This window comes from Leptodactylus fuscus, chromosome 3, assembly GCF_031893055.1.
Source record: "Leptodactylus fuscus isolate aLepFus1 chromosome 3, aLepFus1.hap2, whole genome shotgun sequence".
NCBI classification, from domain to species: domain Eukaryota; kingdom Metazoa; phylum Chordata; class Amphibia; order Anura; family Leptodactylidae; genus Leptodactylus; species Leptodactylus fuscus.
In genome coordinates this window covers 131,635,519-131,656,517 of record NC_134267.1, presented here as the reverse complement: position 1 = coordinate 131,656,517, position 20,999 = coordinate 131,635,519, and the positions used below count along the sequence as shown (strand labels likewise).

Below are 20,999 nucleotides of genomic sequence, written 5' to 3'. Positions count from 1 at the left end.
ATCAGTCAAATTATTGATTACCTCATGTAAGACTGTTCTGAAACCACCATGATAGTCGCCTCCTTGAAGTTAATTTTGTCCATTTATGCAGTTCCATTTGAGCCATCCCTGAGCGGAGAAACCACTCCAACTCCACAGAAACAAATATTATGTATTTAAAGGGGCACATCAACCCATCTCTACGGTATGATAATGGTTCAGGCCCCATGTGAAGGATATCACCTTGGATATCACTTGGCCTATTTGCAATAACCCCCTCTTACCTTCCACTCACCACCCATCAGTACTTCGGGTTGTAGGATAACATGAAACGAGCTTTATAAATTTTAGATATTTATTAACCTGAATGGGTTAGTACTAGCTGCTAAAGTATACCAGTGGATGGTCAAGCAAATACAGGTAAAAATAAGGAATACAGTACAGAAAATAAAATGGGATTAAAAGAGAAAACAAATACTAAGATGAGTTAGCTGTCTGAGTTGCTGAGGCCTTCACTGTAGCCCCAGGGCAACCCTAAATTCTTGGACCAAAGAAGTACATACAACAATAAGTCCTGACCATAGTATCAAGTGAGGGGGATGACTGGGCTCGTGGCAACATTTCCATCATGTAGACACCAAGATTGAACCCCCCCCCTCCCCCAAAATACTCTTGGGTATGGATTTGAGTGTCTGGACCTTTTCCATGCTCCTAAGAGTGCATTTGGACTTGATGCATTTGTTCAAGTCTTGTGCACCCAAAGAATTTATTTATATTGTGATGCATCCCTCGTAAAAATATCATCATATAACTATATTTCCTTTGATGATCTACTGGGGATGTCCCATCTACTAGAAAAGTTTGAATACACATCCCTTTAGCATCTTTCCTGCTGAGATAGCGAAGTTTACACTTACACAGGGAGGCGATATGTATTATATGCAGACATCAAGTCTACCAGGGTCTGATGGGTAAAGGTGTGATATCAATCAGTCATAAATGGAATCCATATCTCGGATTAATCTCCCTTGGCCAACCCTATACCACCCCCCAATCGATCTCCACTGATCAGATAGTGATGGCGTATGTTAGTGGTATACCATCACTTATTACTGTGGAAAAAAACCTATGAAGAAAAGATTCTTATAGGATTTCAAATATAAATTTTTGTAAAAACTGTTTATGGTGCTCAAACAATAGATGTGATTTGCTACAATCATTATGATAATGTGTAGCTTGTATTAACACTTTATTGTTGGCGGTTTTTAAATACATCTTTGGTCAAGGCTTAAAAAACTAATAAAGATGACAAACTCAGTTCTGAGGGCTCTGTAGATAGAAGTGATTTGATGGGGCCCTTATAATAGTGGATTATTACATCTTTACAGACTTGTCACAGAAAGAAAAAGTGATTTATTTTTAAGAACTATTATGGAAATACTTATTTTAAATTGAGGAAAAAACATGGCTCTTGAGTCCTAATTATTCAGCATAAACCCTTGCTAAGTTTATGTTTTATTTAATTGAAATTGTAATTATTCTCAGAAATTATTGTTTAACTATATATATATATATATATATATATATATATATATATATATATATATATATATAATTTGTTACAACCTTAGTAGCATTCACCTACTGTAATTTGTTAAATAAAGTAGGTATAGAACTGTGATGGTGAACCTATGGCTCTGCGTGCCAGACAGGGCAGTCACCCAGATTGTTCTCTAACAGAAAATCCAGTACCAGGATTCCCCGTTGATGAGCAATCGCTGCTTTCAGTTGTATGTACAAATGCACATACAGCTGAAGGCTGTCAGTGTAGGCCGTGGATCGCGGTGACTACCTCTTGAAGCTCATCAAGAGAATGCCAAGAGTGTGCAAAGCAGTAATCAATGCAAAAGATGGTTACTTTGAAGAACACTTTTTTGTTAAGTATATAATTCCACATGTGTTAATTCATAGTTTTGATTCCTTTAGTGTGATTCCACAATTTTCATAGTCATGAAAATACAGAAAACTCTTTGAATGAGAAGTTTGTCTGAAGTTTTGATCTGTACTGTATATCATGAATAGTAGATATCATATACAAAGGTGAATTGAAGTATAAGCTTAAATGCCTACATGTAGTGCAGACATTTTCAGAGAAATGTAATATTTGAGATTGTGCAAAATTTGTCGTAAAGGCACTTTATTTGATACATTGGTGAAATCTATTGTATGCAGTCTTGTCCCCATGTGTAGATGGCTTCCTTTTATTTGTAATGTCTATTTCATACACTACTGAGGTATGCCATAAATTATACTTACATACATACTCCTTTTAAACCTTTTCATTAACAAAATTTACCTGCCGAACACAGGAAAGCAGTAATGATTGTAGGTGCAAACACTATGTAAATGACTATATAAAATCTCATTAGGAAAGTGCAAAATAAAGCAATACTTTTATGCAAATAGCTCTGTGAACATATCTGTGTTTCAACAGTTTTTCTGATTTCGGTTTCAATGTATATCTTCATCTGTATTTTCTTCCTTGAATACAGAACTTGTGCTAATGTACATTCAAATACAAATACAAGACTGCATGCTATTATAGGCCTCATTGACTCCTGTAACAAAAATATAGCGCTGATTAGAGATGAGCGAACACTAAAATGTTCGAGGTTCGAAATTCGATTCGAACAGCCGCTCACTGTTCGAGTGTTCGAATGGGTTTCGAACCCCATTATAGTCTATGGGGAACATAAACTCGTTAAGGGGGAAACCCAAATTCGTGTCTGGAGGGTCACCAAGTCCACTATGACACCCCAGGAAATGATACCAACACCCTGGAATGACACTGGGACAGCAGGGGAAGCATGTCTGGGGGCATAAAAGTCACTTTATTTCATGGAAATCCCTGTCAGTTTGCGATTTTCGCAAGCTAACTTTTCCCCATAGAAATGCATTGGCCAGTGCTGATTGGCCAGAGTACGGAACTCGACCAATCAGCGCTGGCTCTGCTGGAGGAGGCGGAGTCTAAGATCGCTCCACACCAGTCTCCATTCAGGTCCGACCTTAGACTCCGCCTCCTCCGGCAGAGCCAGCGCTGATTGGCCGAAGGCTGGCCAATGCATTCCTATGCGAATGCAGAGACTTAGCAGTGCTGAGTCAGTTTTGCTCAACTACACATCTGATGCACACTCGGCACTGCTACATCAGATGTAGCAATCTGATGTAGCAGAGCCGAGGGTGCACTAGAACCCCTGTGCAAACTCAGTTCACGCTAATAGAATGCATTGGCCAGCGCTGATTGGCCAATGCATTCTATTAGCCCGATGAAGTAGAGCTGAATGTGTGTGCTAAGCACACACATTCAGCACTGCTTCATCACGCCAATACAATGCATTAGCCAGTGCTGATTGGCCAGAGTACGGAATTCGGCCAATCAGCGCTGGCCAATGCATTCTATTAGCCCGATGAAGTAGAGCTGAATGTGTGTGCTAAGCACACACATTCAGCACTGCTTCATCACGCCAATACAATGCATTAGCCAGTGCTGATTGGCCAGAGTACGGAATTCGGCCAATCAGCGCTGGCTCTGCTGGAGGAGGCGGAGTCTAAGGTCGGACCTGAATGGAGACTGGTGTGGAGCGATCTTAGACTCCGCCTCCTCCAGCAGAGCCAGCGCTGATTGGCCGAATTCCGTACTATGGCCAATCAGCGCTGGCCAATGCATTCTATTAGCCCGATGAAGTAGAGCTGAATGTGTGTGCTAAGCACACACATTCAGCACTGCTTCATCACGCCAATACAATGCATTAGCCAGTGCTGATTGGCCAGAGTACGGAATTCGGCCAATCAGCGCTGGCTCTGCTGGAGGAGGCGGAGTCTAAGATCGCTCCACACCAGTCTCCATTCAGGTCCGACCTTAGACTCCGCCTCCTCCGGCAGAGCCAGCGCTGATTGGCCGAAGGCTGGCCAATGCATTCCTATGCGAATGCAGACTTAGCAGTGCTGAGTCAGTTTTGCTCAACTACACATCTGATGCACACTCGGCACTGCTACATCAGATGTAGCAATCTGATGTAGCAGAGCCGAGGGTGCACTAGAACCCCTGTGCAAACTCAGTTCACGCTAATAGAATGCATTGGCCAGCGCTGATTGGCCAATGCATTCTATTAGCCCGATGAAGTAGAGCTGAATGTGTGTGCTAAGCACACTCATTCAGCACTGCTTCATCACGCCAATACAATGCATTAGCCAGTGCTGATTGGCCAGAGTACGGAATTCGGCCAATCAGCGCTGGCTCTGCTGGAGGAGGCGGAGTCTAAGGTCGGACCTGAATGGAGACTGGTGTGGAGCGATCTTAGACTCCGCCTCCTCCAGCAGAGCCAGCGCTGATTGGCCGAATTCCGTACTCTGGCCAATCAGCGCTGGCCAATGCATTCTATTAGCTTGATGAAGCAGAGTGTGCACAAGGGTTCAAGCGCACCCTCGGCTCTGATGTAGCAGAGCTGAGGCTGCACAAGGGTTCAAGCGCACCCTCGGCTCTGATGTAGGAGAGCCGAGGGTGCACTTGAACCCTTGTGCACCCTCAGCTCTGCTACATCAGAGCCGAGGGTGCGCTTGAACCCTTGTGCACACTCTGCTTCATCAAGCTAATAGAATGCATTGGCCAGCGCTGATTGGCCAATGTATTCTATTAGCCTGATGAAGTAGAGCTGAATGTGTGTGCTAAGCACACACATTCAGCTCTACTTCATCGGGCTAATAGAATGCATTGGCCAGCGCTGATTGGCCAGAGTACGGAACTCGACCAATCAGCGCTGGCTCTGCTGGAGGAGGCGGAGTCTAAGATCGCTCCACACCAGTCTCCATTCAGGTCCGACCTTAGACTCCGCCTCCTCCGGCAGAGCCAGCGCTGATTGGCCGAATTCCGTACTCTGGCCAATCAGCACTGGCTAATGCATTGTATTGGCGTGATGAAGCAGTGTGGAATGTGTGTGCTTAGCACACACATTCAGCTCTACTTCATCGGGCTAATAGAATGCATTGGCCAATCAGCGCTGGCCAATGCATTCTATTAGCGTGAACTGAGTTTGCACAGGGGTTCTAGTGCACCCTCGGCTCTGCTACATCAGATTGCTACATCTGATGTAGCAGTGCCGAGTGTGCATCAGATGTGTAGTTGAGCAAAACTGACTCAGCACTGCTAAGTCTGCATTCGCATAGGAATGCATTGGCCAGCCTTCGGCCAATCAGCGCTGGCTCTGCCGGAGGAGGCGGAGTCTAAGGTCGGACCTGAATGGAGACTGGTGTGGAGCGATCTTAGACTCCGCCTCCTCCAGCAGAGCCAGCGCTGATTGGTCGAGTTCCGTACTCTGGCCAATCAGCGCTGGCCAATGCATTCTATTAGCCCGATGAAGTAGAGCTGAATGTGTGTGCTTAGCACACACATTCAGCTCTATTTCATCAGGCTAATAGAATACATTGGCCAATCAGCGCTGGCCAATGCATTCTATTAGCTTGATGAAGCAGAGTGTGCACAAGGGTTCAAGCGCACCCTCGGCTCTGATGTAGCAGAGCTGAGGGTGCACAAGGGTTCAAGTGCACCCTCGGCTCTCCTACATCAGAGCCGAGGGTGCGCTTGAACCCTTGTGCAGCCTCGGCTCTGCTACATCAGAGCCGAGGGTGCGCTTGAACCCTTGTGCACACTCTGCTTCATCAAGCTAATAGAATGCATTGGCCAGCGCTGATTGGCCAGAGTACGGAATTCGGCCAATCAGCGCTGGCCAATGCATCCCTATGGGAAAAAGTTTATCTCACAAAAATCACAATTACACACCCGATAGAGCCCCAAAAAGTTATTTTTAATAACATTCCCCCCTAAATAAAGGTTATCCCTAGCTATCCCTGCCTGTACAGCTATCCCTGTCTCATAGTCACAAAGTTCACATTCTCATATGACCCGGATTTGAAATCCACTATTCGTCTAAAATGGAGGTCACCTGATTTCGGCAGCCAATGACTTTTTCCAATTTTTTTCAATGCCCCCGGTGTCGTAGTTCCTGTCCCACCTCCCCTGCGCTGTTATTGGTGCAAAAAAGGCGCCAGGGAAGGTGGGAGGGGAATCGAATTTTGGCGCACTTTACCACGTGGTGTTCGATTCGATTCGAACATGGCGAACACCCTGATATCCGATCGAACATGTGTTCGATAGAACACTGTTCGCTCATCTCTAGCGCTGATATAGACATCAAAAACATATTGTATATCGTATAGATATCAAAATAAAGTTATAGGCTAGTTATTGGTTTGATTGAATAGCATAAGCAATATATTGGAAATATCATGCTGGGAAACATAACAGTGACGTTGAGTTTTGTATATGTCAATGATTAGCCCTCCTATATGAACGTGTAGTTCTTAGTGGGTTTTTGGTATGTAATTAATAACATGGAATTAGAGGGTTTAGAGTAGGGTTGGTTTTTATACACTGAAAGACTAAGTAACAAAATCCATACTAGTTGTTGGTATTTACTGGGTTGATTAGTGGTGAAGTATTGAAGTGGTTAAGGAGTTAATATCTTCCTTCCTTTTGAGCTAAGGCAATAAATTGGTTAATGTACATTGGATGGTCTAAATCAGTGGTATGTTCTGCATTGAGAGTACCTCCGTCCATAATGGTAGTTCATGGTATTTTCCCCTCACAAACTACTATTGTATTCTGGGGTATATACTCGAGTATAAGCAGAGTTTTTCAGCACAGTTTTTGTGCTGAAAAAGTGCGCCTCGGCTTATACTCGCGTCAATACGGTAGTTGAAAATGTCACATGACTGACTGGTCCGCAGTGTAAGACATCTCTGGAGCAGCGATAGGTGGTCGGTGAGGCAGCGCTGCCTCCAAAACCGCCCCAAGATGTTTCCAGAGCATCTTCTCTGCCTTGGCAGCCCTGGAGACATATCTCCCTATGTCTCCCACAGATGTCTTTTACTGCGGACCAGTTAAATTACCACTCGAGTCAATACGGTAAATGACTCAACCGTATTGACTTGGCTACAGCGGGCCTCCACTCCAGTCCACTCCAGTCCCCTCCCCGGGCTACATCACACGCCAGGTGACGTGGCCACGTTACCTCAGGCCCGCACCCGGTATGTGTCGATGACGTCTTACTGCGTCTCAGCACAGGCGGCATCATCACGCACCCTATGCTGAGACACAGGAGCAGCCGCGGGAGAAGATGAGCAGTGGCGGCAGAAGACGAGCATCGGCGGCAGTGGGAGCAGCAGCGCGAGGTCAGTAAGTATGAGAACTTAATATTTGTTTGTTTTATAATAGGCTGCTACCTGCTGAAGTATTCCCAGCAGGTATCGGCCTATTTACCAACCTCCCCGGGCCTGCTCACTGCCGACCCACGCGTCACCTTATACTATAGGCCATGAAGGCTGGCAGTGAGGAAGCCCGAGCCCCAGTCGCGATCCCACTGAGTATAATAATCAGAGCCCCAGGGGAAGTGAGAGAAAATAATACACAGTTTTACTCACCTCTCTGGGATCTGATGTTAATCCTAGCCGGCTTCAGGCCTATATGGTAATATCTTATCATCAGATCATATCACCAGATCATATAGGCCCAAAGCCTTATGGTAGCAGTAGAAGCTTGTGGCCATACAGGCCCATAGCCTGTGCTCGGGCATTATCATACAGGCCCAAAGCCTTATGGTAGCAGTAGCAGCCTGTTGCCATACAGCTGGCAGGCTATTACTACTACCACAGGCTTTAGGCCTATATGGTAATATCCCAGACCACGTGACATCTGGGATATTACCATATAGGCCTGAAGCCAGCTAGGATTAACATGAGCACAAACAGAATGTCATGCATTTTCCCCCCTCGGCTTATACTCGAGTCAATAAGTTTTTTGTGGTAAAATTAGGGGGGTCGGCTTATATTCAGGTCGACTTATACTCGAGTATGTACGGTAATTAGCAGAGGCGCAGGGGAGGTGAATAAACATAACACAGAGTGTTACTCACCTTCCCTGGGCTCCATTGCTGCTTTATATGCTCTTCAGGCCTCCGGAAATAACATCAGAGTCATGTGGGCCACATAGTCTAAAGAAGCATAGCATCATTACACCACCTGACCTATCTCCCTGATGTCATCTCCAGATGCCGGAAGAGCACGGGAGGCAGCACCAGAGATGTCTGGAGGTGACTAACACTGTTTGTAATATTTAGTAATCTCCTACGGGTCTTTGCTAATTACACTTTGAGGGTCTGAAGAGATTCCAGAGTATAAGAGTAGTTTGTGGGTGCTCTGGCCCGGTAAGTAATGAATAGAGCCACTCACTTTTTAACCCTTTCCCGATATCCGTAATAGTACGGCGCATGCCGGGTGTGTAACTATGGCGACCGCTTTACACAGTAGACAACCGGCGCTAATGTCTCCGATCGGTCCGGGGAGGCATTAACTCCTCCGGCGCCGCGGTCAGAGGCGGCGGAGGCGCCATTTTCCCATTTTTTTTGTGATCGCCGGCACCCGGAGTAAGCTCCGAGACCGGCATCACGTTACTATGACAGCCGAGAGCCTTGTGAAGGCTCCCCGACTTGTCATTACATTACTTCTATTGCAGGCTACATAGCCTGAAATAGAAGTGCCGGTATTTTGCAATGCATTGCAATGCATTAGCATTGTAATGCATTGCATTAGTGATCAGACCCCCTGGGGTTCAAGACCCCTAGGGGGTCTAATAAATGCAAAAAAAAAAAAAAAAACATTAAAAAAAAATATTTAAAAAAATTAAAAAGTATTAAAAATTCAAATCACCCCCCTTTCCCTAGAACACATATAAAAGTACCGTATTTTTTGGACTATAAGACGCACTTTTTTTCCCCAAAATTTGGGGGGAAAAGAAGGGTGCGTCTTATAGTCTGAATGTAGCGCCTGGCACCCGCTGTAATAGAGAGGCGAATGCCGGCACGGGATAGACGCCGGCACAGGTGCCGGGGCCTGAGACATCGCTGCGTTCCTCTGCCCTGCATGAAGCCAGCAGCGGCAGGGGCGATGCTATTCCGCTCCTCCGCTGGCTTCATGCAGGGCAGAGGAGCGCAGCGATGTCTCAGGCCCCGGCGTCTATCCCGTGCCGGCATCCGCCTCTCTAGTACAGCGGATGCCGGGTCAGTATCGGTGGCCCCTTCTCCCCCGGGGCCGGTCCTCACCGGCCCCGTACCTGTAAAGTTGCAGGCCGGCTCCTGCGCGGCGATATCGCAGGAGCCAACCTGTTCGGGTGACAGCCGGGAGCCTAATGAGGCTCCCAGGCCTGTCACTGCTATATTGGTATTGCGGCTGGTCTCTATGACCAGCCGTAATACTAATAGACAGAATGTCCCATAGACGGCAATACAGTTGTATTGCCGTCTATGGGACTTGCAATCAAGCGACCGCAGGTTCAAGCCCCCGGGGGGGAATAAAATAGAAAAAAAAAAAAAAAGCTTTAAAAATATATAATAAAAATATAAAATAAATAAAAGTTCTAAATCACCTCCTGTCCCTAGAATATATATATATAAAAGTAGAAAATCATATATCATAAACCAACGGGTTTTTTTTCAATACAAGGTGATCTAAGCAATAGATATTCCCCAAAATGGTATAACTAAAAAGTACTTCTGGCCCCGCAAAAAAAAACACTCTATGCGTCCCCGTACAGCTGCAGGGTCACCTGTCAATGTGGCCTTGCAGCTGTTGCAAAACTACAACTCCCATATATTAAATATTTTACCATTTTTTGCTTCAAAATTTTTTTTCCCTATTTTCCTCCTCTAAAACCTAGGTGCGTCTTATAGTCCGAAAAATACGGTAGTTAAATACTGTGAAACACATACATGTTAGGTATCCCCATGCCTGAAATCGCCATGACTAAGGGGTCATATCCCCGAAACACGTAGGCTTACTCGTCCTTCTGTGCCATCTGCACAAAGACATATCCACCTGTTGCTTTTCCAAGAACAATATATATATATATATATATATATATATATATATATATATATATTTTTAACTTGGAGCATGTCTCCACAATAAAATTTGGGAATTTTTTTAAAAAACGTATCATCCGGCGTGCTGAGACTACTTCAATTTGCTGTATTAACTTATTAACATTTATAAGTGATTGCTATTTTGGGGGTACTTGGTTGGGACACTTTCTTACAAGGGAGTACTTCGCTTGAAAAGGTTGAGAACCATTGGTCTAGAGCAGTGCTACTCAAAGTTTTGAGTCAAAGTACGCTAAATGCTGTTGGTAATTCGGGTCATTAGACCCACAGGTAGACAGAATTTGTGACCCTAATACAGTCTTTCTAACAGAAATTCATTTTAGTTGTCTGAATAAGCCTTAAGTAAATGAAACATGTCTCATGACAAGACTCTCTCAATTAGTGGAATGGTTTGCAGTTATTCAGTAGTATTTCCTGTCTGACTAATTGCCCTTCAGTTTATATGCATAAACATATTAAGGTCCAGAGTGTTAATTAATTACATTCTAAAAGTGATGTTGGGGATTTATATGTCTGTTGCATTAATATATTACAAATCAGATTCTCCTGGAAAGACCTTTGTATGTGCAGCTGAATATTCTAAGTACTTAGTGAAACTTCTCAAGTTTTACAAAATTAGTAGCGGTTTCATTGCCAAGATAAATTCAATTATAATGCCGATGCTATGGAGACTGAAATAATTTTATATTCTGTGTGCCACACCACAATTAAAAGTGACTTGAGTTATTAGCGGCAACTATGTGAGAAGTATGACAAAACCGCAGATGCAGGAAATGTGAGGAATTTTGTGTCATATTTCAATACACTACTTAAAATGATATTTCCCTTGTAGACAGTGACTGTGAATGTACTAAAGCAGTACTCTGTATGTGCTTCACAATTAAGAAAGATCAGGGTGGTCCAAAATCTTGTGCCTTCTTATGTTTCGTGACTAAATAAATTAGCTGGCTTGTTTTACACTAAATTTGACACTTGTTTCTTTCCAAGAATGCATCTGTATTGTACTTACACAATGTCTATATTCAGATAGCCTGATAATGGAAGATTTGATGCCTTGAATGAGGGACAAGTTCAACGTAGTAAGGAGGGAACAAAACACTTATAGCATATAGAATTGATAAGAAGCTTGCAGACACTATATATGATTTTATAGGTATATGTTAGATAGATTAAAAACAAAATAAAACACATAATATTTACAGCAGCACCATGTAAAAGTTCAAATGTGGGTGCAAATCCATGGAGTCCGACAGTAGATCCCTCCAGTAACAATCAAAAAAAGGCAGCACTCCAAAACAGTGAAAAAGAACTGATGTGAATTTATTCCAAGCACAGTTCTTAAAATGCAGATCAGTTCTTTTTCACTATTTTGGAGTGCTTCCTCTTTTTTATTGTAGATAGATTAATTTATATATATATATATATATATATATATATATATGCTCAGAACACCCATCTCTTTCTAGGTAACTTTGGAGAAGTGTTAGGGAACCCTGGAACGGGGACACAAGAGACAGTGAGCCCTAAGCTTATGCCCCCCGCTCTCCCTTCCTATTGCCAGGCCCTATCCTACGTAATAGGCGGCAACCACGAAGACGTTCCCTCCCTTAGTATGTGACACACAAAACGCAGACAAGACGAACAACAACAATGGGAAGTCAACTTAGCCAAGGGTCAGTAACAGTCGGGCAAACAGTACCAAATCGGAGTCCAAAAAGAGAAGTCAGTGAGGAAAAGCCAAAGGTCAAGTATAATAGAGTAATCAGAACAGAGACAGTAAGAGCAAGTATACGCACGGCAATAACAAGCACTGGTGTGACTGGGAGCCAAGGCTATATAGGGAGGAAAAACCCGCCCGTGGAATTGACAGGACGGCAGGCCGTCAATCACAGGGCAAAGTCAGATTAACCATTAGAGGATCAGAACCAACTGAAGGTGAAGGAGATGGGTGTGGTGGGAAATCAATTAACAAAGAAAAGGCATAGGGCAGTGTTCAGACAGTGCAAAGAGAAACCAACAGAATAAATTACAACCGAACACATCTCCTGCGCCGAAGCGTGCAGCCGGATGATGACGCCAACGCCCGGATGGGCAAAGATGTTACAAGAAGGTAAATATTTGTACAGGCTGGATGTTGTACTGCAGATGAAGTTTAATGACCTGCTCTGCAGAATAACCCAGCTAAAGTCATATAATGGTACTACTTTTGTGACCACTTTCTATATATGAGAACATCATGTACGTGTCAATATGTAACACTGCCAAACTCAAACTATAAAATGTTGTATATTCACTCTCATATACAGAAAGTGGTCACACTTAGAACCATCATATGACTTTATTCAGTGCTGGGTCATTCTGCAGAGCATGTCATTAAACTTCATCTGCAGTACAACACCCAGCCTGTACAAATATTTACTTTCACCAAAGTTGCCTAGAAAGAGATGGGAGTTCTTAGCATATATATTTCACTATAGATTGCCCTGCTGGAGTCAAAGGACATGTATGTTCCATGAAAAGTAGGCCAAACAGAAGCAAAAAAGTTTAAAGGGGTTCTCTAGTTTCTAAGAATGATGGAGGGAGAGCTGCACTACTCACTTGCCATACAAACTGTAGTAGCGAGTATAGGTACTACAGTACAGCGGTGTCCCATTGAAGTCTCCCCCACTGCCTCAGTACTGGTGATCTGCAGGGGTCCTACATCTAGAGATAAGTTATCAAGTTTAGAAACCGGATAACTCCTTGAAGCTGACACTGGATCAGGTTTATTTTTAAGGTTGAAGGCGTAAACAAAATTAAGCAAAACAGCCACAAAAGAAACCCGTTGTCTATCCAACGCTTGGTATAAATTGAACTTCTCTTGCAAGCAAAAATATATATTTAACCATATCCCTGGTTTGGGTATGTGACCACCCCAGGGACATTTTCTGATTATCTGGTGACGATCTGTTTACCTATTTCCGGAAGCGGAACATCACTTCTACTACTCCCCATCCACCCAATCATACTTACCTATCCTCTTCCTATCCAGGCTTCCTTCTGCGGAGAACGGCTCCTCCTCCTTCCGTGACATCAGCCTGCGTGTGCGCAAAAGAGTTGGAGTCCCAGCTTTGCACTGAAGCCAACACTCCATCTTTATTGTGCAAGCATGGGAGCCTGCACAGTAAAGATCTAGTGATGGCTATAGCACAGTGCTGGAACTGCTGCATGCTGGCAGGTACAAAAGAGGACGAGCCGTATATTTTATATAGTTTGCAGTTCATGTATTTTGGAACAAAAAAAAAATTACGACACTACACCATATTTTCTATGAAAAGTAGGGAAATATAGAATAATAATAATAATAATAATAATAATAATTATTATTATTATTATTATTAATATATATATATATATATATATATATATATATATATATATATATATATATATATATTCTTTTCCGCAAAAGGTTTCACAAAGGAATTTTTCATGAGAGCTAGAAAAGGTTAAAGTGATAAAAAAAATAATATTCCTAGTCTGCTACAATCATAAGGCATATCTTAGTTTTTTCTTTTTATTGACTGACTCATCAACAGTATATGTACTGTAGTTAGTTGCAGAGCCTATATAGGAATGAAAACTCCAGAAATGAATTGTAGCTTTCTTACAAATCACAGAGAAGGTTGCTGACCTGACTCTTCTGAGGTCTTAATTGCAAAATCTTTGATGTCTTGTTGCCTGGTTACAGGTGAGAAAATACTAATCACACATCTTTTAATTTAGAAGCACTTGATGTAATGAATTGTTTGTTTTGCTGTTATTATTATTATTATTATTATTATTATTAGTAGTAGTACTAGTAGTATTATTATTAGAGATGAGCGAACACTAAAATGTTCAAGGTTCGAAATCCGATTCGAACAGCCGCACACTGTTCGACTGTTCGAATGGGTTTTGATCCCCATTATAGTCTATGGGGGGGAAATGCTCAGGGGTAAGCAATATTCGATTAAATTCTACTTACCAAGTCCATGAGTGAGGGTCGGGCTGGATTCTTCTCCCTGCGCAGCGTCCCCGCATCCTCTTCCGGCCTTGAATTCACTCTTCCAGGCATCGGGCCTAGATGCCTAAGCAGAGTGAATTCAGAGCCGGAAGAGGACGCGGGGACGCTGCACGGAGAAGACTTCTAAAGGTAAGAGAAGAACCAGCGTTGATTGGCAATGTATAGCATTCTGCCAATCAACGCTGGTTCTGCATCGAATCCTAACTTCGAACAGCTAGTAGTGTTCGATCAAGTACGAGTATTTCGAATACCGTAGTATTCGATCGAATACCTACTCGATCGAATACTACTTGCTCATTTCTAATTATTAGTATTATTATTGTCCTTACGGTAAACAAAATAAAACTGAATTTTCATTGCTAAATCCAAAAATAGACTGTGATTTAAAATGCATTACATGGTAAAATATTAGGTTTTCACTAATTGTTCCACTTTAATATCACGCCCAAAAGATAAAAGTAACCCATTAAACATAGATATATGCGACAAGACAACTATTGCAATCCTTTTTTGTGTTACATTATGTTCACACTAGCATAGCCTATACATTGTTTTGGTCCATTAGCACTTATATACGGAGCCCAGTTGACCTCATTGACTATAAAATAATTTTGACTATAATAGAGTCATTTAGGTGTCCATTGTTTTAAAGCTGAAGCCGATGGACAATTAAACCATGTGTGCAGGATTTTTAGAAGGTCAAGTGGGAAAAAAAACCCTGCGATTTGGGCTTTTTTTTAAAAAAAATAAAAAAAAATGTGACAGCATTCAATGTATTCAATATATTTATATTATGGACATTTTTTATTTTTGTTCCAAAGGTTGTTAACATTTTTTGCACATTGTGACGACTTTTTACAGATACAGTACTCAGTGTATGATGCAGTAACTGTGATTCACACAAAAAATTTTCTGGAAAACCTAGGTAATTTCCAATGCTAACTTTATGTTACTTTTATAAACTTTTTTGCATGTTAATACTTTGTACAACATTTGCAGTTAAAATAAGCAACGTGTACAACTATTTCCAAAGAGATCTGTCTTAGACACTGTCATAATATACATACATATCAGCTGGAAATAATAATTGATATGTTTCCCTATTGAGGCTTAATAAGATGGTTTCTTTTATGAACTTGCTTCATTCTGACAAATGTATCGTGTATGTGTAGACTATACAGTACACAACAACTAGATTCTTCTCATTTTAACAGCAAGTCTGTACTGGGTGAAAAGTAGGGTGAAAAGTAGGGAAATGGAGAACAAATCAATATGCATCGAAGCTTAGCAAATTGGAAAAATATACTCTCTTTGGTTAAAGATACGAGAACAAGTCTTAAGTCTGTTTGGGGCAATAGTATAACTCCATGTACCTAACAAAGATGGTAGTGTTGGATAGAAGACCCTGCCTTGATATGTGTGTATATTCCCTATTACTAGAAACCGGTTCTATGTTACTGACTTTGTTTTTTTTTTCCTTTTTGCTTCTTTTCTTTTCCTCGGCCTATAGAAGAAGGTTTTCTTTTCCCTTATTCTGGAATTCTTTGTTGTTGTTTTTTTTTTTTTTTGCTGTTTGTCTTTTTGATGTGTTGTAACTTAAAAGGAAATAAAAAAGAATAAATGCTAAGTGTAGATGAAGCTGAAAGGTGGTTGAGTATTCTAGTGATAGTATTGTACATGTAATCCATTCACATTTTTCTGCATGATATAATTACATGGAAGTGTAATTATAGAACCTTTTCTCCGACTAAAATGCTTACACACAAAAAGAAGATTGTTAATACTTTACTAGAAATGCTTCAAGCAGGAAGAAATTTCTGTGGCGTAAGTGTGAAATAATTAAGTAATAATGCGCATAGAACAGGGTGTTCTACTAGTATTCTGTTGTCTGGGGAATTGCATTTGTTAAAAGTTAAGTATATTTTAATTTGCTTTTATGTTCCTTTCAGTAGGTTTTGCTAGCTCCCCTGGTATCTACACCAATTAGTGCATGAAGTTTTATTCAATCAAAACTATATTTCTTCAATGTAGTGAGCTGTTTTCTTTTTCTGTCGTGTTCCTTACAAGCATGGAAATAGAACATTTAGTTTAAACTTACCTATCTTACTTTTGGTGGACATGTCCAGATATGAGTAAAACAAAACTGTTATCTTTTCAAGAAAGTATTGTGTCATAAAGCAATATCCTATATACTGTACATTTATGTTTGAACATTCAATGTACAGTGGTTGTTTTATTAAATTGCAGTCTTAAAATGTATTTCTTTAGCATCTTGAGATGCTGTATTTAATTGGTTTGATGAAAAATGAAGTCCTTATAGAGGACCATTCACCATCTCATAGGAGACTTGGATTTTTTTCTCTAGCCCACACTATTTCTGAACAATCATTTCTGTTATGCTTGGTTCAGTTCGGCATTTGGTAATGGGGTCCGTGTGTTTGCTGCGTGCTGCCTGCACAAATCATGTGGACAGGAAAGTAGATTGTGAACTACTTTCCTGTCCGCATGTTCTTTGCAGAAATCTGATGGCAAGCACACGGACCCCATTATAGTCTATGGGGTCCATGTGCTTTCACTGCACACCGCTTGCAAATGCGTTCGGTATTCTGTTCAGGGGGGTCCCCATGCGGACTCTCCTGAACGGAATACCAACACAGATGTGAACAAGGCCTTAGTTTCAGCATCCAATATGTTAAATAGATTCTCCCCTATCAGGTGAGCACTTCCGGGCTGGGGTACACCCACCTGACAGTAGAGAGCCTAATTAGCATATTGGACACTCAAACTAACAGAAATGATTGCTTGGGAACAGTGGGGGCTAGGAAAAAAAATCTAACTGTGCTGGCATCAGCGAACACAACTTATTGTGTAACCCCATCTGTTCACCTGACAGACTACAACAGGTTTACCAGGGAGGTGGAAAACTGCAATCTTGGGTGCAGAAACTATCACCGCAATCCATATGTGAGTGAAATCCTGTCAGGCAGTCTATAAAAGAAACAAACTTTATTTGCAAAATGTTCACTTTGAATAACTTAGCAGAGGAAGGAGGTGCTTGGAGCCTGACAGAGGGAGAAGGAAGAGGAGACAGCAATGGCAGAGCTGTGAGGAGGAGATGGGTATAAAGAATCCTCTGTCTGATGTTGGAGCAGATTCTGAGAGACTGTTTCATAATATCTGAGGAGAAAGAGAAAAGACTCCTCCATTTTACTTGAAGCAGAGAGAGAGAGAGAAACAAGAGCAAGTGAGGCCCCAACAATGTCATCTGAGGTACAGTGAGCAAGCAGTCACCATTTTACCCAATGTAACCCCAGAGATAGAGCTGCCTCCATTTTGTTTTTGAGACATTTGCTATTAAGTCACAGAAATTCCCCCTCAGGGATGAAAAGACTAACCTGCTCTGACCATATAACAGTGAACTAAGCATTAAAGAGGAGTAGTTACTGCAGGACACCTGCATTGTCCTATCTGTGTGGAGAACTTCCAGAGCAAGGCTTAGCCATCACAGTTTACATATCACATTAAGGAGCAGGACATTATATTTCCCCTCTCTCCTGAATTCAGGTATTTTTGTAAAAATTCCTCTTGGCCAGTGATGGTGCTTGTCACAAGGGTTCATTTGTTTATCTTGTACTGACATTCTGAAAGTTAGCAAATGTCAATGTGAATGGACGCCTGTGTGTAAATTGAAGCCTCTAAACCAGAGGTTCTCAAACTTATTTTGTCTACCGCCCACTTCGAGAATTAATTATTTTCTAGCGCCTTCCCCCAAAATTTTTTTACTTTACTACATCTTAAGAATCACAATCGCAGTCATTATGTTAATAATTAAATTATGTGTGTCATGTGAAAATAAGACTTTCTGATGAGGGTAATGTAAAACACCATTTTGTAATATTAGGAAAACTTTTATTCATGTTATTAAAACAAACATTTCAATTTTAATTTTAAAACTAATCTAATGTGAAGGATGAATTTGATGATTTTTAACAAGTTTGTTAATATCAGGCTCGAATTTACTCAAAAACAGCTGTAAGTCACCGCGTTTGGTAATCTGCAACCGATTTCTCTTTTTAGTTAGCAACGTTGCCACAGCACTAAATCCACATTCACACAAATACGATGATGGGAATGCTATCAAAAATCGTTGAACGATGGACCACAATCCAGGGTACAATTGTGGGATTGGCTTTTGTAGCCAAAATTGTTGGTATCCATTTTTGAATTTTATTTTTATTTCCTCATTTGTTATCAGTTCTATTACCTAGTCGCTAAATTCACTTATTTTCGTAATATCGTCGAATGACATGACTGGCTGTGACATGATGGCGCGTGCGCTTTTATATGAGGCAGCGGGCGGGCCTAGTACTTTCGAGAATGGACTAGAAACTTCTCGCTTTGCATTGGAGCTTACCGCCATCTATGGTACAGTTTGACAACTTTTGGACAGAAAATAGTTACTGTCTAGTCCCTTAGATGGCGTTACACGAGGAAACGCGCGTTAAGCGTAAAGGAGCAGTAAAGTTTGTGTTAAAAGCAAAAAAAAAAATTTTTTAAAGGGGTAGCCTCATGAAACTTGATCTGCCTTCTAAGCTGCCTAAAAATCTTCTTTCTTCCTGTTTGCTCGCGTCAATTAGCCCTGCCACCCAAATTAGCGAGAAGCTCCGCCCACCACATAGCGTGATCCTATGGGATTACTGAAGGGCCTGTGATGTCATCAAAAGGTCCTGTAGACTTGGATTTACCTTGTACAGAGTTTCCTAAAGGACCTGGCTCCTCTGCCCACTAGCAGCCTGCTCTATATAATAAAGCTTTATCTTAGTGAACAGAGAGACCAGGTCCTTTAGCCCAGTAGGATTTAGACTGCTTTATATAAGAAAGCAGCACTTATTCCCCCCCCCCTCTATCTCACAGCAGGGAGCTAGGTGATGTGTATGTGTGGTGCAGACACAGGCTGGCTCCGTACACTCAGCCCCCCCCCTCTCTCCCCCCACACAGCAGGGAGCTACGTCATGTGGCTCCCTCAGCAATGAGCAGTGGGCCAGGTGCTAGTGTCCATAATGAAGTGAATAAAGTGAGATAGTGGACAAACAAAGCAGTTTTGCTGAAGCAATGTATTTAGGAAAAGTCTTAAATCCACATTAACAAGCAGTATAGATAGAATCATTGTTATGATACCACCCCTTTAAATTAGCCATCGCCCCCCTAAACCGCTTCCATGCCCCCCAATCTTCTCTGTGCCCTTTACTGCCCCCCTATAGGCCTCCAGTGCCCACAAGGGGGCGTTATCGCCCACTTTGAGAAAGACTGCTCTAAACTTTGAATTTAGCAAATTGTTTATTGCATACATAGTCTCCTATGGTTTAACAAGGCCCTTATAGGATCTAGACATATACAAGTGCTTTACTGACTGCTTTCTGTATGTCAAGCTGAAAGACATTCCTCATAGGGCCTTGTTGTCTAGCATGGTAATATTGTCAGGCATTTAATATTGTGTATGCCATGCTTTTGTACATGGTTTATCACAGTATGATATGCATTGCATCTCTCATTCCATTTATTAATACACATCTTAAGAAAAGGTTAAATCTTCTAGGTGTGGTTTGATTTTGACTTTGACTAGGGTCATTCATAAAAGTGAAGTTACAGGTACGCTATAGGGGTTCTCCAAAATGGACCCCGGGTGGAGGAGTGTTCACAAGCCTGGTGAAGATTCGGGTAGAGGCACTGCGTGATCAAGCTGGTGAAGAGGTCACTACTATAACCATTTCTGTAATCCTTATTGTCCCCCAGCGGATTCCATCAGAGAGGAAGTTACACTTGTTTTAGGCATTGGCATAATATAAGGCACATAAACTCATATGCATTGAATCCCTTATAAATTGACAATGCTTACCCCACAGCAGAGTAAGTAACATGTATTTGTTATTGTTGTCCTTACAGTATGTCCAGTCTTAAGAATTTATGGATCTAACAATAGACAAGGATTAACAGACAATATGGATATATCAGGTATGTAATATTTTATGCTTTTAAAGCTATGGACACCTTTGAATTATCATAATATTTTTTGTATATGCTGTTGTTTATCTTCAATTTAAAACAGTAGCCCTAAATGTCAGACGGCCTTCCTACATCCAGTTTCAAATACTCTGATATACAGATTTTCAAGTGGCTCTGGAGTAATTTCCAAAGCCCATGATGAATCTGTTACAATTTCCCCCAAACTTTGTCTATTAACCTCTTAAAGACACAGCCTAAAAACTCCTTACAAGAAGAGGGAAAGGTCCACATCTGTTCTTTAATATCAGGAGTTTCCTCTGCTATTGGTCTGTGTTGCCTCCTTGGGTGTCTGTCATCATTGTATGATGAGGAGTGGTGGAGGAAAAATAGAGGAACTGGATCTGTGCGCACAATGCTGCTATTAGCCGGTCAGACTTGATTGGCCAATAGCAGATTTCGCCATTGCAGAGAGAACATGATTTCTCCCTAGACTATGTGAGAAGTTTGTCAGCTATCATGGACTGCAGCAATCTTCTTATGGTCACTTTGTTACTGGACCCATTAACCGCTTAATGCACCGCAATATTATTATGCCAAGGGGCTACGAGCCAATTGCAGCTAGTAATTCCCATCATTTTTGTATTTCCTGCTAATTGCACTCTCAAAAACAAAAACTATTCAGTATAGAAATGTAATTAAAAAAAAAAAAATATGCATTTTTTTTCTATGCATAAATTGGTTCATGCCTTATATCATGCATATTCATTGTTCAGACACCTTTTACTCCTCATTTGGCAAGAAGGTGTGGCTTAAACTGGGTAAACAAAGTTAGTGTAAAGTTAGACTAGACAGACTAATGATGTGCCAGATTTGTCATCCAGCATCAGCCTCTGTGATAAATCTAGTGCATTTTAAGGCTGTGT

The 20,999-nt window shown here is 41.6% G+C and overlaps 1 protein-coding gene across 2 annotated transcripts in view; it reads left to right on the top strand.

Moving 5' to 3' along the window:
• The window catches only part of COL19A1 (collagen type XIX alpha 1 chain), a 661,532-nt gene that overhangs the window by 38,036 nt on the left and 602,497 nt on the right, over positions 1-20,999 (top strand). For both annotated transcript variants that reach the window (XM_075268349.1, XM_075268350.1), the window contains exon 3: positions 20,017-20,085. In XM_075268349.1, coding sequence (XP_075124450.1) covers positions 20,017-20,085 — 69 coding nt within the window. The remainder of the gene's footprint in view (positions 1-20,016; positions 20,086-20,999) is intronic.